Source organism: Gambusia affinis, linkage group LG23 (genome assembly GCF_019740435.1).
Source record: "Gambusia affinis linkage group LG23, SWU_Gaff_1.0, whole genome shotgun sequence".
In the NCBI taxonomy this organism is placed as follows: domain Eukaryota; kingdom Metazoa; phylum Chordata; class Actinopteri; order Cyprinodontiformes; family Poeciliidae; genus Gambusia; species Gambusia affinis.
The window spans coordinates 11,926,565-11,943,862 of NC_057890.1; the positions used below are offsets into that span (position 1 = coordinate 11,926,565).

At 37.4% G+C, this 17,298-nt stretch overlaps 2 protein-coding genes across 2 annotated transcripts in view; one reads left to right on the forward strand and one right to left on the reverse strand.

Annotated features, from left to right (window-relative positions):
- Window positions 1-536: 536 nt before the first annotated feature.
- slc6a1l (solute carrier family 6 member 1, like) lies at window positions 537-13,099 on the reverse strand. The gene is made up of 14 exons (XM_044108785.1): window positions 12,946-13,099; window positions 9,941-10,316; window positions 9,250-9,381; window positions 7,760-7,860; window positions 7,408-7,517; window positions 7,182-7,314; window positions 5,418-5,656; window positions 5,162-5,286; window positions 4,928-5,040; window positions 4,236-4,367; window positions 3,872-3,974; window positions 3,571-3,671; window positions 2,531-2,698; window positions 537-2,338 (listed from the first exon to the last, which is right to left on the reverse strand). Exons 2-14 carry the CDS (start codon window positions 10,179-10,181, stop codon window positions 2,243-2,245), a joined length of 1,794 nt encoding a protein of 597 aa, XP_043964720.1. The 5' UTR covers window positions 10,182-10,316; window positions 12,946-13,099; the 3' UTR covers window positions 537-2,242.
- LOC122826659 (protein mono-ADP-ribosyltransferase PARP11-like) overlaps window positions 8,716-17,298 on the forward strand; it is a 31,099-nt gene continuing 22,516 nt past the window's right edge. Inside the window, exon 1 of the mRNA XM_044108786.1 lies at window positions 8,716-8,750. Within this exon, the coding sequence (XP_043964721.1) occupies window positions 8,726-8,750 (25 nt within the window). The 5' untranslated portion in view covers window positions 8,716-8,725. The remainder of the gene's footprint in view (window positions 8,751-17,298) is intronic.

The following is a 17,298-nucleotide window of genomic DNA, read 5'->3' on the forward strand; positions in this document are numbered from 1 at the left end:
AATGAGTACAATGGCAAGTTATGCAGACTCTAAATCTTGTATTTAAATAGATTTTTAATGGTCAACATGACTGATTTCAGATACTGAGCTATCCTGTGGAGATGGTGATGCAAAGGCTCTGGCTTTTGGGTCATCTATCTATGACTCATGGTCTCCCAGTGTGGGTCTTCTTTAAGGTCCAGAATCAGTAGTGTGCCTTGAGTGGCTGTTTATAAAGATCAAATTGGAAAAGCAAAGCACATTGGGCAACGTTCACTTAACACTAACTGTTGTGAAGCAGGCGACAGCATTACGGGTATGAATTATCAGCATTATCACCAGGTAGCACATGTGTTTAAGGAGTGGATAACAGTCAGACCGATCTTTAAAAAACAGTATTAGTCACTACTAAGTTTACACTTTATAGAACCCTTTATGAATTCTGAGAATAAACATTCAACAAAATATTCTGAATTGACGACAACCATCGGGGTGTAGCTTTTTTTTTTTCCTCAATAGTAAAACAATGCTGAAGAAAGCATTTATGTGTAGTGGGATTTTTTTTTTAATTAGTTTTTAGTGACATAAAAAACTGAAGCACAGTTTATCCATATAAACAAAAATCTAATCGTTTCAAAGTATGCATCTCCAAATCTACATTTTCTAAAAAGGTATACACCTTCTGACATCTAGAGACACTATGTGTCAAGCAGACAAAAAGATGCTCATATATGTATATTTATAAATTGAGCTTTTATCCATTCATGCTAGAAAGGTTGGTTTGTGTTTTCTTATAGTATTGATAAGTTTTGTGTTAGGTTTATACACTTTCTCATGTTATTTGCGTGTTGTTTAACGTTTTCTGTAATTGATCCAGTTTGTTTTCCGCTGCTTCCACAGACAATTGGCCTCATCTGGTTCCAATCCCAGTCATCCCTCCTCTTTCATTCTCCTCTTGTGTATCTGTTGTTTTCTTAAGTTCTAGTCAGATCCTCCTTGTTCTGCGTTTCGTTTGTTTCTGTACTAGCTTTAACTGCAACCTGTTCTTGCACCAGACACCACAACCAAAACCTGGCACATAAAACAAGGATATTCAAATGGGTTTGCCCTGGACCTACTGTTTCTATTTTATTAGCCTTTTAATAGAAAGGTTTATGCTACCTGTGGGTGGTTGTAACGCAGCCTTTAAAGGTTTCAAGTTCTTTGAGATAAATCTGCTCATTAGACTTCTGAGAATGTCAAAAGGCTAGAAAATGTTACTTGTGTTTTAAAAATTGTACTTTGGAGATGCATGTTTTAACACCACATACCATCTTATAAATACAATCGTGTTTAGTTTTCTAATACTGGAAATACATTGGAGACAACATTTCTTAATATACATAAATTCAAACCTAAACATATTTAAAAAAAAATTTTAATTACATTTAAATTAAATTAGAAATACTCCAGTATTTCTGTGGAACTTGTAAGGATTATATAATGAACGCATTATAGGAAAAGTCTATTCAGTGCCTTGTAGAACTGTCCCTATCCCTTTATTTATTTGTTTTTTAAAATATTTTTACAAATGAAAATCAAAACTGTATGCTGTGCTTTTGCATCTAGTCCCCCAGGATCAATACTTCACTGAACCACTTTTTGCTAAAATTATGACTAACTCTTCCTTTACAACTTTATCCCTGGCTGGCGTGTTCCTTTGTCTTCATGGTATCGTTTGTTCATTAGCGTGGTTTAGCAAACCTCTGAGGCCTGTACAAATGCTGACATCAAATCACTCACAGGAATGCTTTAATTACCTGAATTATTAAGGCAGTTGGTTTCACAAAATTTTATTTAGAGGTATCAGAGTAAAAGGGGCTTAATGCAAATGTATACCACACTTTTCTATTTTTGATTCATAAAAAAAAAAATTAAACCTTTCATTTTTATTCTACGTCGTAATGATGTGCTACTTTGTGTTTTTCTTAATCCCATAAAACCCCGGTATAATACATTATTGTAGCCAATAACAGGGTACATGCAGGTTATGTACAGAGTTTCATTCATAAATAAATTCTTAGTTTATCTTCAGAGTCTTTACTTCTACATGCAAATGTCCACTACATGTCGAGAAAGGTTTCCAGCACAATGTGGGTTGGAGCTGAGGAAGTGAAGTGCTTTTCCTCTAGAGATTTCTGTTGCCCTGTTTGTTTTTTTTACATTTCAGCAGAGATCGCATTAAGTCCTGGAAGTCAGAACGGTTTAGTCTGAGCAGTTCTGGCTACACAGGAGCTTCACCCATGTTTCCTGTGTGTGTGAATTCTTCCAGTCCCGATGACTTCTCATCCTCCTGGGTAGTTGTCATCTTCCGCCAACGCTGTCGGATGTAAGAGAGAGTTTAATTGCCCACAGGTAAGACCACAAAGAGTTTCTTAAAGTTATATCAAATGAGATTAATGTGAATGGATAAATAACAAAGCTTGAATTGCATGTGTCTGTTCAGCGAAAGCAGAAACTTTGTGTTATAAGTGAAAAAATGAATTAGAAACATCAATGCAGGAAGATGTACCTGTTTGATGCTGCCTTTGGTAGTGCAGAACATGTAGATCACGTAACCTGGGATGAGGATCATTGAAGACAAAGCCATAAACCATCCAATCACTTGACCCCACAGTGGATACACATACTTCCCCAAGGTCAGGGGGGTCATTTCAAAGGCACTGAAGGTGAAGACCCCCTAGAAAAGACAAAAACTATTAGTAGATATTACTTTGATCATTATATTCATATCGCACTGTTAAATTGTTGTGAGTGAAAATTATATGCGAAACTTAATTTCTAGCTATCTCTTTACTCTTGGTTTCATACATGTAGTTCAACATTTTGTGTTCAGTCTACTTAATTTGATTTGTTAAAAATTGTCATGTTTGGTCAGCCACATTAAACAATAGCTCCTTCTCAGCTTCAACAAGTTTGTCATACTTCCCGGCTTCTCATGGATCTTTAATCTACAGTGTAATTTAAAAGTGAATGCTTCAGACATTGAACGCTTTTTCCAAGTCTTGCCCCTGGCACAAAAATATTTGTGTCATCTGCTAATAAAGCAGATATTTTATTTGATACCATGCACATTACATACATTGGAGTTTAGAACCCAACACTGACCCCTGAGGGATCCCACAGGAAATATCCAATGAAAATTTCTCATTCGTTCAAAGAGCTGCCTCTAGATATAAACGAGGCAGCTCATTTATATCTGATAGTTTATAATATATTGTTTTGACTGATTTTGCCAAATGCTTGTTTTAAGTCTATTAAAATTCCAACCACACACTTCTTTTGATCAGTAGAATTAGTTATGTCCTCAAATCAAATAATACTCTAGTTGTCTGATTTAAAAAAAAAACCAAAGATGGAGGTGGATGCAAAGTCTGGATTGTTTTGAGATGACAAACCAATTACCAATGAGGAACGTTTTCGGTAATTATGTAATTCCTCAGTTCGCAACATAATTAAGGAATTGATCTTTTCAAAGAAAAAAGTTTAACTAAAGCAATGACGTGTTTATTTAGCAAAAAAAAAGGTTACGATCAAAAACGGTTCCCGTACCAGGCAGATTAGAGGCGTGAAGAAGAGCCAGCAAAGCTTCCACCAGACACACGGCCGATAACCAATCATGTCCTCAATGTTTTTGTAAAATCGTTCAGCTCCTGTCACATGACAAGCAGTGTGCAAAAGAAAACAGGAGCAATGAGAACAGAGTGACCAAAGAGAAGGGATGAAGTCCCGTGATGTCTGCGATAAACAGGTTCCTTTGATCCGTTCAAATAATGTTAGCTGCAGTTTTTCCAGTAGATTTCAAAACGCTTTCATCGTCAACAGCAAAAATGCGAACAGAATGTGTCCTTACCATAAAACCAGGATATGGAAATGGTTTCAAAGAAGACAAGGAAGAGAAGACACATCCCACTGGCAGAGTAGTAATCAAACATCTTGAAGACATACAGACCGCCCTGAGACATTAAAGCAAAACAGACATAAGGAAAAGACTGAACATGATCAAATCTTATTTCTTTCTTAATGCAAAAAAGTAACCTGACCAGACTAGAAAAGTTTAAACTAGAATGTGTGGACACTACATCAGCAATGGGATATTAATTTGTTTAAAACTTTATATGCATCGTTGCCAATGTTTTTGAACAAATGAATGTTGTCTAAATGCTGTGCTTTTAAAACATTGCTTAGTAAAATAGCTCGAATACCCAGACAAGCACCTGAGTGATATTGGAGAAGCCAATGATGAAGGAGATGAAACAAACGATCAGGATGAAGACCTTCTTCCTCTTCCTCAACACCAAAGGATACTCATCCATGAGGGCTGTGATGAATCCTTCAACTGTGCAAAACTAGCCAACAAAGTGTGAATAGAAATGACTCAGAAGGCATGCTACACACACAAGGAACTTGCCCTGCGCCTTTCAAGACTAAATCGTCACATTTTACGTTTTTCACCAACTGAAGTGTTGATAGTTTTCACGTTGCGTCTCCTTGTAGAGAAACTTTCTTCTTTCTTTTTTCTTTTTGTAATTTATAAAGCGGCTGATGAATTTATATTAATGCTTTTTAAACCTTTGTTTAATGTGATGTTGAAATATCTACTCACTAGTCGCTTTGCAAAGAACTATTAACATTTTACAAGTGAAGCCAAAGATGCTTTATGTTACGGCTTTGGCTCCTGGATGACTATAAATTCCCCTCTGACGTGGCGCTTTTATATCATCATAATTTTTTTGCGATTTAGAATGAATTCAAATTAAATCATTACCGTGTGATTTAGTTTGGACGTGATTCCTCTTTTGTTTAAAATGCCATCAGTTTTTCACCACGTTGGCTCACACACAAGTAAATGTAAAAACTGTAAACTGACCCCCAAAAACATTAGAAGAAAAAGTTTTAATTTTTCTACCTGGCTGTCCAAGCCGAGCATCAGGAGCATGGAGAAGAAGAGGATGGCCCAGAGGGAAGACATGGGGAGTTGGGTAACAGCCTGAGGATAGGCAAGAAATGCCAAACCCGGACCTGTGATGGAATTCAGAAATTCAGATCACACTTTTTTTTTCCCCCGCCATAACAATTTTTACATCTGGTCGTAAATTTGCTTTAATAAAACTTGAGCAATTTTGACGAAGGCCGAACGTACCCGACGCTGCCAGTTCCTGCACTGGTTTCTTTGTGATGTAGGACATGAATCCTACAATAGAGAAGATAACAAACCCAGCAAACATGCTTGTACACGAGTTAATGCAGCATACTATGATAGCGTCCCTGAGGAGATAGGATGGGAAGAAAAAAAAAAGAAAAAGAAAGAAACCATGAAACAGAAAAAAAGAATCTAGAGAAAAACAAGGTATCAGTTATCAAAGAAGATGCTTAAAACTTATATCTCCTGTCCCTACTTGTAGACGTCGTTGTTGTAAGTGTTGTAGCTTCCGAGCGCGATGAGCGAGCCCAGGCCCAATCCGTAGGAAAAGAAGATCTGAGTCGCTGCGTCCAGCCACACCTCAGAACGAATCAGCTTATTGAAGTCGGGAGTGATGTAAAACAGGATGCCGTCGATGGCTCCAGGAAGCGTGACACCACGGAAGAACAGGATGAACAGCATGACGTAGGGATAGGTGGCAGAAAAATAAACCACCTGCGAGAGAAATAGTTTGTAGACGTGGAAAAGTTATTCTGACTTTGAGGTCTCTACATGAGCTCAACCGCAAGTCCTGTTTCTTGAATATGTGATTAATGGAATAACACAGAAGGAGACATTTTCTAAAATATTTCCAGTTTTTCTTGGCCGCAGGACTTGTGAAACGTGACTTGCAGTACGGTTGCATAATCATTATGTCTAATTGGTAATGTCCATCAACACCAGGACCTGGGAGGATTCCATTTTTCTCACTTCTCTCAGGCTCCTCACATTAAAATCCAATTATCCCTAGCAATGAATGTGTAAATGTGTTTCTCCTCACATACTTTGCTTCAACTTGCAGTAATTTTAATTTCCAGGCAGTAGGCTGGGATGTTTTTTCTCTTCTTTTTTTTTTTTTTTTTTTTTTTTTTTTTTTTTATGTCCAAATCATTAAGCTATATGAGCTAAAGACTCCCACAAGCAATTATTTCAGTTCCAGTGTAAAGTCAAAGGACTTGTTGGGAGTTGTGAGTTTTGTCGACTCAAGGAAATTCAACAGTAATGTAATCTTTCAGAATATTATAAAATAAAATATTATAAAATAACAGTCAGAACAGATAAATAAATAATTCAGAAAAATCTTATCTTGATAGTGTCTATCTAAATAAAATAACTTTTTATTTTTTAAGGCAAACTTTTGTCCCTACATCAAAGACAAATGTTGTCTATCTGGGCAAACCCATGAAGGGCCACCATGGAAACCAGAGACAACACCTTTTGGGACCTATATCGTTTGTCCTCATTTATCCCATATGGGGCCCATGTAGGCATGCTTCCTGGGAAAACATTTCTGTAGTAAAAATTTTTTATATATTCATCAAAATATCACAAATACAACACTTAGTGCCATGAAATGTATATAATATAGTGTTTCTGATTTTTTTTTTATTGCGCCTACCAAACACCTTTCAATACAAGACAAGGTAACTTATAAAAATAAACACTTATTATTTTTTGAGGGTTTATATATATATATATATATATATATATATATATATATATATATATATATATATATTAATAGGCCGTAATCAGACCTGGGTTACTTAATAAAATTCAACCAAAGAATGTTAATTACAAGGAATTCATAATTTAACTTGGGGGTGGGGGGGAAATATTATTATTATTATTATTATTATTATTATTATTATTACTATTATTATTATTATTATTGATTTGGCTAGCTTTTTCTCTTATTAAATTACATGCTAATTTAAAAAAATGCATTATTTATTGACTCAAGATATCTTTGTCTATACTGAATCACTATGTGTGAGGAAAAGCTAAATTTAAAGAAGTCTTCAGGGGAAAAGGTGTTTTCACAGCCTTGCATCGCATGTAATAGATCAGTAATTTGCGTAATTTTTTTGAATTCACCTTTAATACTTTTTGCACATTTTGTCTCATTGGAGAGCAAATGTGGTACATGTTCTTAAAGGTGAACAAAGTAAGATCTCGTGGTTTCATGAGACAATCTCACCTTTCCCGTCCACTCCACCCCTTTCCAGATGGAGAAGTAGACCAGAACCCAGGCCAGCGCCAGGGTGCCCACTAAAGGCCAGCGCAGCTCTCCTGGCGTCTCCAGACCGTCGGTCATCTGGTGCATGTTACGTCTGCAGATACACAATTACAGGCTGGGTATAATCATTTTAGCTGTTTCTGTCTGTCGGGTGGTGCACCGCACGGGTCTAAATCTGCTAACGTACTCCCAGAACTCGGTGACGGCGCTGGTCAGGTTGGTTGTGTCTGTCAGGCTGTAATTGGAGAAGCAGCTTTCGGTGTTCCAGGGGTTATCACAGCTCTGCCAAGGCAGCTCCTGAACAAAAAAGTCCAGTCAGACTCCAGTGGGACGTAACATAGTGGGATGGGTTAAAAAAAGAGGACATTTTTCCAAAGAGAAAATCTGTGACTCCCAAAACAACTTCCTGCTTTATTAAGCATGTTAAAAAATGATGTGTCCTTGACTCCTTCCAGTCTTTGTCATCATACAGACTATTCCTAATAGTTAAAACTTATAAATAACTTCTGTCTGCTGAGATTGGTGATGAACAAACCTACCGAGCTGAAGGAGTTAAATAAATAGTAAAGAGCCCAGGCGATTATGATTATGTAGTAGATGTTTAGCCAGAACGACAGGACAACAGCAGCCAAACCAACACCTAGGAGAAGAACATGAAGAGAACTTCAGCATTGAGAAAGATTAATTGAAAATCAATTCAAATTGATTTTTTCTCAACCCTAAAACACAACCATAACCCTGAAAAAAGAAAAATTTACATAAAACACAATTAGTCAAAGCTACTAATGAAAATTACACAGTACAAAAATACAGTATGAAAAAAATGTTTACTCTTTTATTGTTTTTTTTTTTTTACCTGCCAAAATATTTTAGATCATCAAACAAAATTAAACAGCTTGTTTAATCACTATCACAAATTCATAGTTCATACTTTGACTAGGTCAAACCCAAAACCATTTTCAGAGTTTGATTTGCTGGTTATACTTATAACACAGTCTATGTTTCCACCAGTTAAGTCAAGTCATCCAGGTCCTGAAGAACAACTTCATACTGCCACAATCTTTGACTGTGAGTAAAATGTCTTCATCCTGAAACAGGGATGTGAATGTTCCAGAAATATTACGTGTTGTCTCATCAGTGTGCAGAATTTTTCCCAAAGCTTCTTGGCGTAATCAGAATGTTTTTTTGAGGGGGGGCAAATATGAGGCAGACCTTCATGTGCTTTCTAATGAGAAGTTGTTTTGCCTTGATTTGATGTTGGACCAAAACGGAGACGAAGTATTTAATGAGAGCAAAAAACTTTCATGTAAAACATAAACTGGAACAACAAATACAACAGTACATTTCATAGAAGGAGCCAGAAGCAAACAATGAAACCAGATATGTAAATGCACAGAGGAAAGAGAGGACAGCGACAAGGGAACCATTGGGCTAATCGGAGGAAAATAGAAACACCTGAGGAAGAGTTCAGGCAGAGGAGAATCAGGGGATGGACAGCAGCTGTGATGGAAAGCAAACTGGCAGGCTGGGGTAAGTAGGAAGATAAAGTCGAGACACAGAAATTATAAATAAAGGTAAAAAGAATAGAAGTACACTAAGACTGCAAAGGAGAAAATAAATGATTAAGTGAACCAACACAAAGGAATAAACTAATATGACAAGATCTAAATAGTCAACAAAGAATGATCAAAACTGAAACCCAAATTAAAAACTCAAGGATTATAACAAATTAATATAACTTGCTCTTTGTGTCCTTTTTTTGGAAGTTATTTTCCTCTTACAATAAATTAGCTTCATGATCAGAAAATTCTCAAGTAAATAGTAAAAAACTAAATAAATCTGTAAAAAGAGACACATTTCTACAGCGCTGCGAGTGATTGCCAACATAAAGCACATTATTTGACCTTCAACACACATGACAACAGAGGAATCAATGTGATTGTAGTTTTAGACACAGTGTCTTATTTGATTTCTGTTGGGTTTTTTTTTTAAAGCTTATTCTTGTATCTATGTAAAATGCGAGAATTACCTTTCATCATGGGAATGAGCCTCCACACCCCTAGCCCCCCCACCGAGGTGAACTGTCCCAGAGCCGTTTCCAGGAAGAACAGAGGTATCCCAGCAAACACCAAGGTCATAAAGTACGGGATCAGGAAGGCTCCTAAAGAAGAAAAAAAACAAAAAAAAAAACAAACAAAAAACAGAAAAGAGTATGCGGTGTGCTGGTTAAATTAACCTTGATTTCCCTTCATTTTAAGCCAAGAAGAAATGAAAACTTGCCATGCTTATCCATGAGGTTAACACTGTTTTTCTGAAGTTCGTTAAACCAAGCCCGTATGTCTCTCTATTTCTTATTTTATTTCCACACCAGAGGATAGGTTTAATTCAATTTGTGGATAATTCAAATTTAGCAGACTTGTCTTCGTCTTGCCGCTGGGAAGGTTTTAATGGTAAGGGAAGAAGGAAATGCCTTCAATTTTATTGAAATAAGGTGCTTGCAATCAAATTATCTTTTGAATCAAATATCAGTAGAAAGGAGTAGCTGTGTCCTAAAGGGGCAAGTGTGTGTTTTGCTGTGGTTGTTTGGGATGAAATATTCCAGCATTATAAATTCACATATTTAAGCCTTGAGCCTCTGCATCAAAGAATATTATTTTTGCTATAATGCCTTTTTGTTCAAAAGTGGTTCTGCTAATGTCATTGTTCCAGTTTGCTCTTACCTCCACCATTTTTGCCACACAAATAAGGAAATCGCCACACATTTCCTAAGCCGATGGCATATCCTACACATGACAGCAGGAAGTCAAATTTTCCCTTCCAGCTTCCCCTGTCAGGAGGAACTTCCTTTTCCTCCTTTTGATCTGCAGGAGGCGCTGTGGAGACCAGGTCCTCAGAAGGGACTGCTTGTTTGACTTCTGACGGGGAGTTTAAGTCCACTGTAGTCTGCCCGGTCTTCCCCATCGCGGGACCGCTCTGGTCCAGATAGGTCAGAGAGCTTGTTGTCCTCACGGCCAGGGATGGAGCCGAGTGTTGATGTTGGTCTGATTTTGTTACACTAGGCCTGGATGTGGACTGGGTGTTCTGACTTGAGATGTGCTGCAAGTAAAGTTTTATTAAGATGTTACTTGCACCTTTTCTGTACAACTTTAAAAATATCAACAATAATGTAAAAAAAAGAATGACATTAAACTTTCAAAACACTTTTTTTTTTGACAAACAGTGTTTTGCAAAATGGGTCTTCTTCACATTTTGTAAGGTAATAATAACAAACCACGGTCATTTATTGGCATTTTATGTGATAAATCAACATAAAGTACGGCAAACTTGTAAGTTGGGAGGATAATGATATGTGGATTTCATTTGGTTTATTTTTTATGTTTTCTATATGCAGGTACAAGCCCATCTATCTAGAGACTCAAATTTCACCGTTACTTGTTGAAAAAATGACTCAAGCTTTGTTAGACTGGACAGAAAGCCTTTAGTGAACCAAAACTTTTTTAAAGCCTGCCACACCAAACTTTTTAAATGAAAGCTCAACAGTAATTTCTGCATTTCTATCTTGGTAAATGATCTAGAAATGACTACAAGAATACCTCAATTGTTGGTCAATATTTGGATCAATCACTGTATGTTTAATTATTTAAAACTCCCCTCCCTGCGTTTGACAAGTCTTTCTTTTACACCACATGTTAAAATATATAGGAGATCTAAACTTCCCAACAGTAACTGTTTTATTTTCTGAGGATAATCTGTGGATGGCTATATCACAAGTGGCAAAATTAGCATAAATAATGGAACAATTAATAGTGTTTAATATAATATAGATGATTTAATCAAAGCAATTGTTTACCACACATTACCATATATCTCTATCCTCAGTCTTACTACAAATCCACTTGTTTTTTTACTGGTTTACTACAACTAACATCAAGAATTGGCCCAAAACAAGAGAAATATAGTAGAAATCAGGGATTAAAGTTTAAAGAAATCTTGCACTAATAAACTTAATAAAGTCACCTGCACATTTCAGTTGTTAAGTAAAACAATGTGAACAAGAACAAGTCTACGGTTCGGTTTCTGAAGAACAACGCACTGACACTAATTATGTTTGCTGTTATATAATCCCACATGTTACCCTCAGCAGCCTGACCCTTGTGAGGACCGCTCATGTTTGCAAATATTGACTGACCTAAAAATTCTTCAGATTGCTTTATGCAATTGAGGTTAATTATGGATCACTTGATGAACTACATACCCGCAGTAGGACGTCCTGTGCCGAACTATGACTTATCTGCAGCGCATAGTTAAAACATTCTGTTCAAAACAACCTTTTCATTGTCTGACAGGAAATCAGATTAAAACATTTATTATTTTTTTTACTCCGGTTAGGACCACTGTTAACTGTTTCAATATGACTCATCACAAAATCCGGCAATCGATGTGCCGGGGGTGAGGTAGTCCCTGGAGAGGTCAGCTTTTTATCATAGGGCAACACGAGACACATGGGGTGGACAACCATGCAAACACACACTCATACTTAAGTGCAACTGAAAGAGATTAATTAACCCAATATTCATGCTTTAGAGAGGTCCGAGGGAGCTGGAGGAGCTGGAACACATCCATGCATAGGGACAATATGCAAGCTTTATGCAGAAAGAGTCCAGTTTCTCCTTTTTCAGAAGCTTTAATACTCTGAAATAACTAGTCAAGACAATTCCATGTCAATAATTTAAAATCTCTGGGTTTGAGGTAAAAGGAGACACCTAAGTGTATTTTAAGGCACTCCTTCCTGAGGTGAGATCCTGGTAAAATTTTTATATGTTAGTCAAGATATCTATGAAATAAAACTACCAGCCCCAGAATAAAATAAAGTAAATCATTTAGACGACGTTTTCTGAAGTGGATAAACAGTGTACAGTAACAGTAACAATTACCAGAGTAAAAATATTCCTCCACAGACATGAACAGAAAGGCAGCTGAGCCAGGCAAAAGCGATTGTCTTCAAAAGCAACATAAAAATCCAGTTTACAAGTTAAAAATGGCCACAATTCCCATCCTTAAATTTGGGGAATTAAAAAGGGAAACTTTCAAGCCTCAAAACATAATTCTAATTGTAGTCCAGGTGTGTCAGCATCATCTTGGTTTGTGTGTTTTGCTCCTGGAAGAACACTTCATATAAATAGACGGAACCATGAGGGCATAAATTTGGAAATATTAAAACAACATCTCAAGACATCTGACGGAAAGTTAAGTTTGGGTGCAAATTGATCTTCCAAACAGGAAATGACCCGAAGTATATTGTCAGATTAGCTTCAACGTAGCTTAGGGACAAAAAAAAACAACAAAAAAAACCTCAATGTTTTGGAGGGGCCATGACAAAACCATCATCTAAGTGAAAATGTGTATGTGTGAACAATGTTTTCTATAAACATGACTTGGTGTCACTGTTAGGGACAATGGAAAATAATTCCAGCAAACAACTGAACGAAGCTTGTGAAAGTACAGCCATGATGTTTGACACAAGTTGTATAGTTCAGAAGACAATCAAACTTTGTGGCTTCAAACTGAAATTCACATTTGAAGCCAAACTTGAGTTTTGTGAGGCCTTCACTGGCAATTTTATTTCTTATTCAAGAACAACTTATGCACACAGTGTCATCTTACTTTGGCCGAGAACTCTGACAAGCTAAGCATGCAGGAGGCAGTGCACAGAGGTCTATCCTACCTGTTAGCTCCCCAGCTCCTTCGTCAAGTCATCCACTTCAGTTTCCACATCAGTTGCTCCGGTATCACAAATCATCAGTTTGAAAATCCAAAGACAAACATGAAAAGATTCACATCAGTCCCAAAGGCCTCGATGATTTACCAACATATCTGGGACCCCCGTGTTGGATTTTGAAACTCTCTAGTGTGTGGAATCATTTGAAGGTGGCAGATCCTGCAGCTGGTATCGAACGCTTGGTAATAAAGTTCGACCTATCCACTTTGATTACAGCTCCAGTGTGACTGGTGAAGCCCTGCGGCCCTGGGGGAGTTGGAGGATTGGGAAATGCAATAAGTCAATTGGTCGACTCTGGTGGGGGGATTCTTGCAGCCATGTGAGTTTGGGCATTGTGGATTAGTGTTTGCTGCAGTCAGCTCTTGCCAGCAGTGTTACCATGGCGTTTCTTTTGCACAGAAGGATCTGATGAGTGAAAGACCGCGTGGAGTTTGGAAAAATGAAGCTAGTGGTGGGAGCTGGCAGAGGCAGTGGATATGTACGGGCTCAAATGAGGTCATGACAGTATCAGGCTGCTAAATGTGACTCGACTGGCCAGGGACACAGAATGAGCGCAACTTTTAGGAGTATAAAAAAATAATAAAACATTCTAAAGATCAGTTGTTGCTTTGGCATTATCGAAACAAGATGCCAGAACCAATTTGGTGTTGTGTTCTACGAGCAATTTTTCCACATAAATCCAAATATAAAAGCACAGACTAAATAAACAACTATTACATACGAGGTTTGCAAAAGCACATATTGAACTGCTTCACATTTAGTCATACTACAACCGTAAATCTCGTATTTTATTGGGATTGTGTGTGACAGATCAACGGAAAGCCGTGGATACGTGAAGTGAAAGTAGAATGTTCCGGTAACACTTTCTTTGTGCATATGACACTGTCATAAACATGACATAACATGCCATGAGTGCCAATTTTGCATTAAAGTGTCATTATTTATGAAATAATTCACTAATGTGCTCTAAAAGATTAGCCACAATCCTGATCCACTATCATGTGTACTTCCTGAACCATTTTAGGGTACATTAACTTACTCATGTTGTAAAGGGCAAAGGGATTTTGAATAGAACAGTACTTTAAGTCTAATTAACTAAATTGGACCACAGGCTAGAATGGCTTTTCTCTCTTTTTAATTATTTTACCTTCAGCTCAACAGTATCCTTAATAAAATTACTTGATGTAGATATGAGGGTGTTATTTCTCTAGGCAGGTAACTTCTTGGCTTTATGATCACCGGTTTTAAATATTCTATATTATTATCCTATTAGGGAAAAGCTAATTAAACATCATCACATTCCATTGTTATGCTGGAGAAAGAGGATTGTTGGTCAGGTTTCAAAAGTCAAAGATTAAAATCAAATTAAAGGCGATAATTACACTTACGTGAAAACATTGCTGTCGAAAAAAAAAAGAGATATCTTTTAAATAATCTCTGGCAAGGTTTATGGCCCGTGTGCACCAAAGTGATGATAACTGAGCAGGACTGGAGTTGTCAAAACGGATCTTCATCAACTTGTTTACAGCATCCCATGATCAATGCAGCCTAATTATGCATCAAGAGTGCCAACTGCCTAGAATAATAGGGAGCAATTATGGGGGCGACAGACGATGGATGTTGGGCAGAATTTCATGGAAGTTTGAATTAGGTTTGAGCTACAAATATAACAAAATCTGGGAAGGATTGACCAAGGTTTTTGGAAGTTGTACATATTCTATGCCAGTTGGCTGGAACTGGATATTTATGTTCTTTTTAAAAAACTACTCAAAATCATTTTTGCTGTGTTTTGGTCCATTCCTCCTGACAGAACAGATGTAACAGGCCTTTCTTGTACACAACTTTTCAGCTCTTGTGTCTGAGATCCGGGCGTTGTAAAGGCTCTTTACAACGCAGCGTTATGTTGCCACGAGAGTGGCAACATAACGCTGCCACCCTCGTACTTCACTATTGGAATGGTGTTCTCAGGCTTGCAAGTTTCCCTATTCTTCCCCCAAAAGTAGCAGTGGTCATTATGACCAAATACTTACATATTAGTTTTATCAGACCACTCTACATATCCCTGAATACTGGTTGTCTTTTACTACAATGTGGCTCTTGATGTTGGTTGTTCTTCCCCATTAAGTGTTCTGTCTTTCCTCAGCTTAGATCTGCATCTTCTTTTGGAAACAACCTAAATACGATCCAGACATGAGGAACTCCTCATTTTTATTTATTTATTCTACTTGTTTTCTATTTTTTCTGAATTTATTTATTTTCCAAAAATTTACAAGGGAGCAGATTTTTAAAGTCATTTTTCTGTTCTCTTTCTTTTTTCCTTTTTTTTTTCTTTTTTTAAGAAAAATTGCATCCAGAGGTGTGCATCCATTTCACACAAATTTACATAGCCATAACATACTCATCTAGGCTTCATAAGTTTCATAAAGGTTTAGAAATCTTTGTTGGCGTCAACATCTGACTTTGAAGAAAGTAGTAAGTATCAAATGAAAACAAATTTTTGTGATCTCAACTGATCTAAACCAAGACAAAACAAAATCTGATTTATTGTTACTGAAACATTCGTGTGATTTACACAGCGTATGTAAACGTCTGGTTTCAACTCTGTGTTTTGTCAGTTCAGGTGAAAACATACCTCCAGCTTCCACTTAAAGAAAATATTGGGGTGGAAAAATGCTGTCTTTGAAGCCTCCTTGCAAGCGTACGTTAATTCACAGCACGCGTTGTGCTCTCCGAATCGGTGTGGTGGCCGGTATAAAGCAAGGAACCCCCAGAGGCAATTGGCATGCATAGATAGGAGGCTAATATTCCCTGCGTTTCCATCAGGACGACACGTGCCGCATGCATTTTCCACAGGTTAAGGACGAACGAGGGGCGAGGCACACTGCAGAGAGAGACCGGTTGTGATAATGAGAGGGAAAGATTGAACAATGAGAAATCTCTGCGAAGGTGAGCGAGGGAAGGTATAGAAATTGGTTCAGAGGCAAAATGAAAAGAGATTAAAAAATTGGGAAAGTTGATACATAGCTCTGGTGCCAGTGTAGATAAGCAGAAAAACAGATAAAAAAAAGATACAGAGAAATCGGAAAATGCCCGTAGGACACAGAGAAAAGCTTTTCTTTTCTTTTCTTTTTTTTTCTTTTTGCTGCAGACACAAATCCAAACTAGAAGACAGAGTACGCGAGATAAAAGAGCTGACAGTCCGCACTGAATTGTCTGCATTTACAGTTGGTGTGATATCTGAATCCAGTGAAGTTCCACTATCTTCTCTGAAGATTGGGAGAGAAGAACTGTGGAGATCTTCCACTGGCCTGCTCCTTTAATCCATCCTGATCTGCTTTAATTACACCGCAGCAATTACAGATGTCTCAAACCCATCCACGCTTATCCTATGTCTCAAACCCTTTACCTTTTTTTCATCATTTGTCTCCCAACTTCTGGGATAACTCAGTAAAATATATGGCAAGAAATATTACCTTGATACATAATATTCTTATTTGTTGAGATGTGAGTACATGGCAGTGGTTTTGTAGCCTGGCTTTTCCAATATGACTCTGAGAAGATGTCCTGTCCTTGTCCACTCACGCAGGAGCCTCGCATTAGGTTGTAGTGATCTCATAAAATGGATTTACAATCCCTGTTTTAAGATGTGTTTTGGACAGAGGCCCAGAAAATGCCATAACTCAAGAGGCTGTTTCGATTGGTTTATTACATTTACTCTGAAATTCACAGGAAATACATATTGCTTGTAGGACATTCTGACATGACCAGCTGTTTTAAAATATAAGGCAGACTGGGAGCTCAAACAATAACTCAGGATTCTCCTTCTCATTGGTTGGGGTGGCTAGTGGAACCCTGCGGTGTTTTGTTGTTCACATTTCTTTTGGTCCATATCGTCCGATAGTGAGTGCAAAGTTCAACGTACTTGTAGGGTGGTTTATGGAATAGACCAACGCAATGCAGCACATAGTCGAGAAGTGGAAGGAAGAAGATATGTGCATATATTCTATATATGTTTTTTACAATCACAATTGGAAAATTTCTCTTAAATCTATTACGAAACGATGCAAACTGCATTCAGAAGTCTTAGTCAGCAGTCAGTCCACAACCTAAGAATACAAAGAGTTAGCACAGCTAAAACTCAAAGGCTGGTCGAAGACGGCCTCAATCACTGCAGCAGCCATGAGACTCAGAACTCTAAAGGGAACTGCAGAGATTCAATGCTTAATAGAAAGTTTTCTGTTGGCAGGGCAACCACATGCAAGGTACTCTGATTAGATGAGACCGAAATGATACTCGCAT

Excerpts from the sequence above, each read along its gene's own strand:
- slc6a1l (XM_044108785.1), bottom strand. The coding sequence starts at position 10,181 with ATGGGGAAGACCGGGCAGACTACAGTGGACTTAAACTCCCCGTCAGAA. Across the intron at positions 7,315-7,407 it reads GCCGTCACCGAGTTCTGGGA|ACGTAACATGCACCAGATGA; the intron begins GTACGTTAGCAG and ends GTGTATCTGCAG. Across the intron at positions 2,699-3,570 it reads TCACGCCTCTAATCTGCCTG|GGGGTCTTCACCTTCAGTGC; the intron begins GTACGGGAACCG and ends TGTCTTTTCTAG.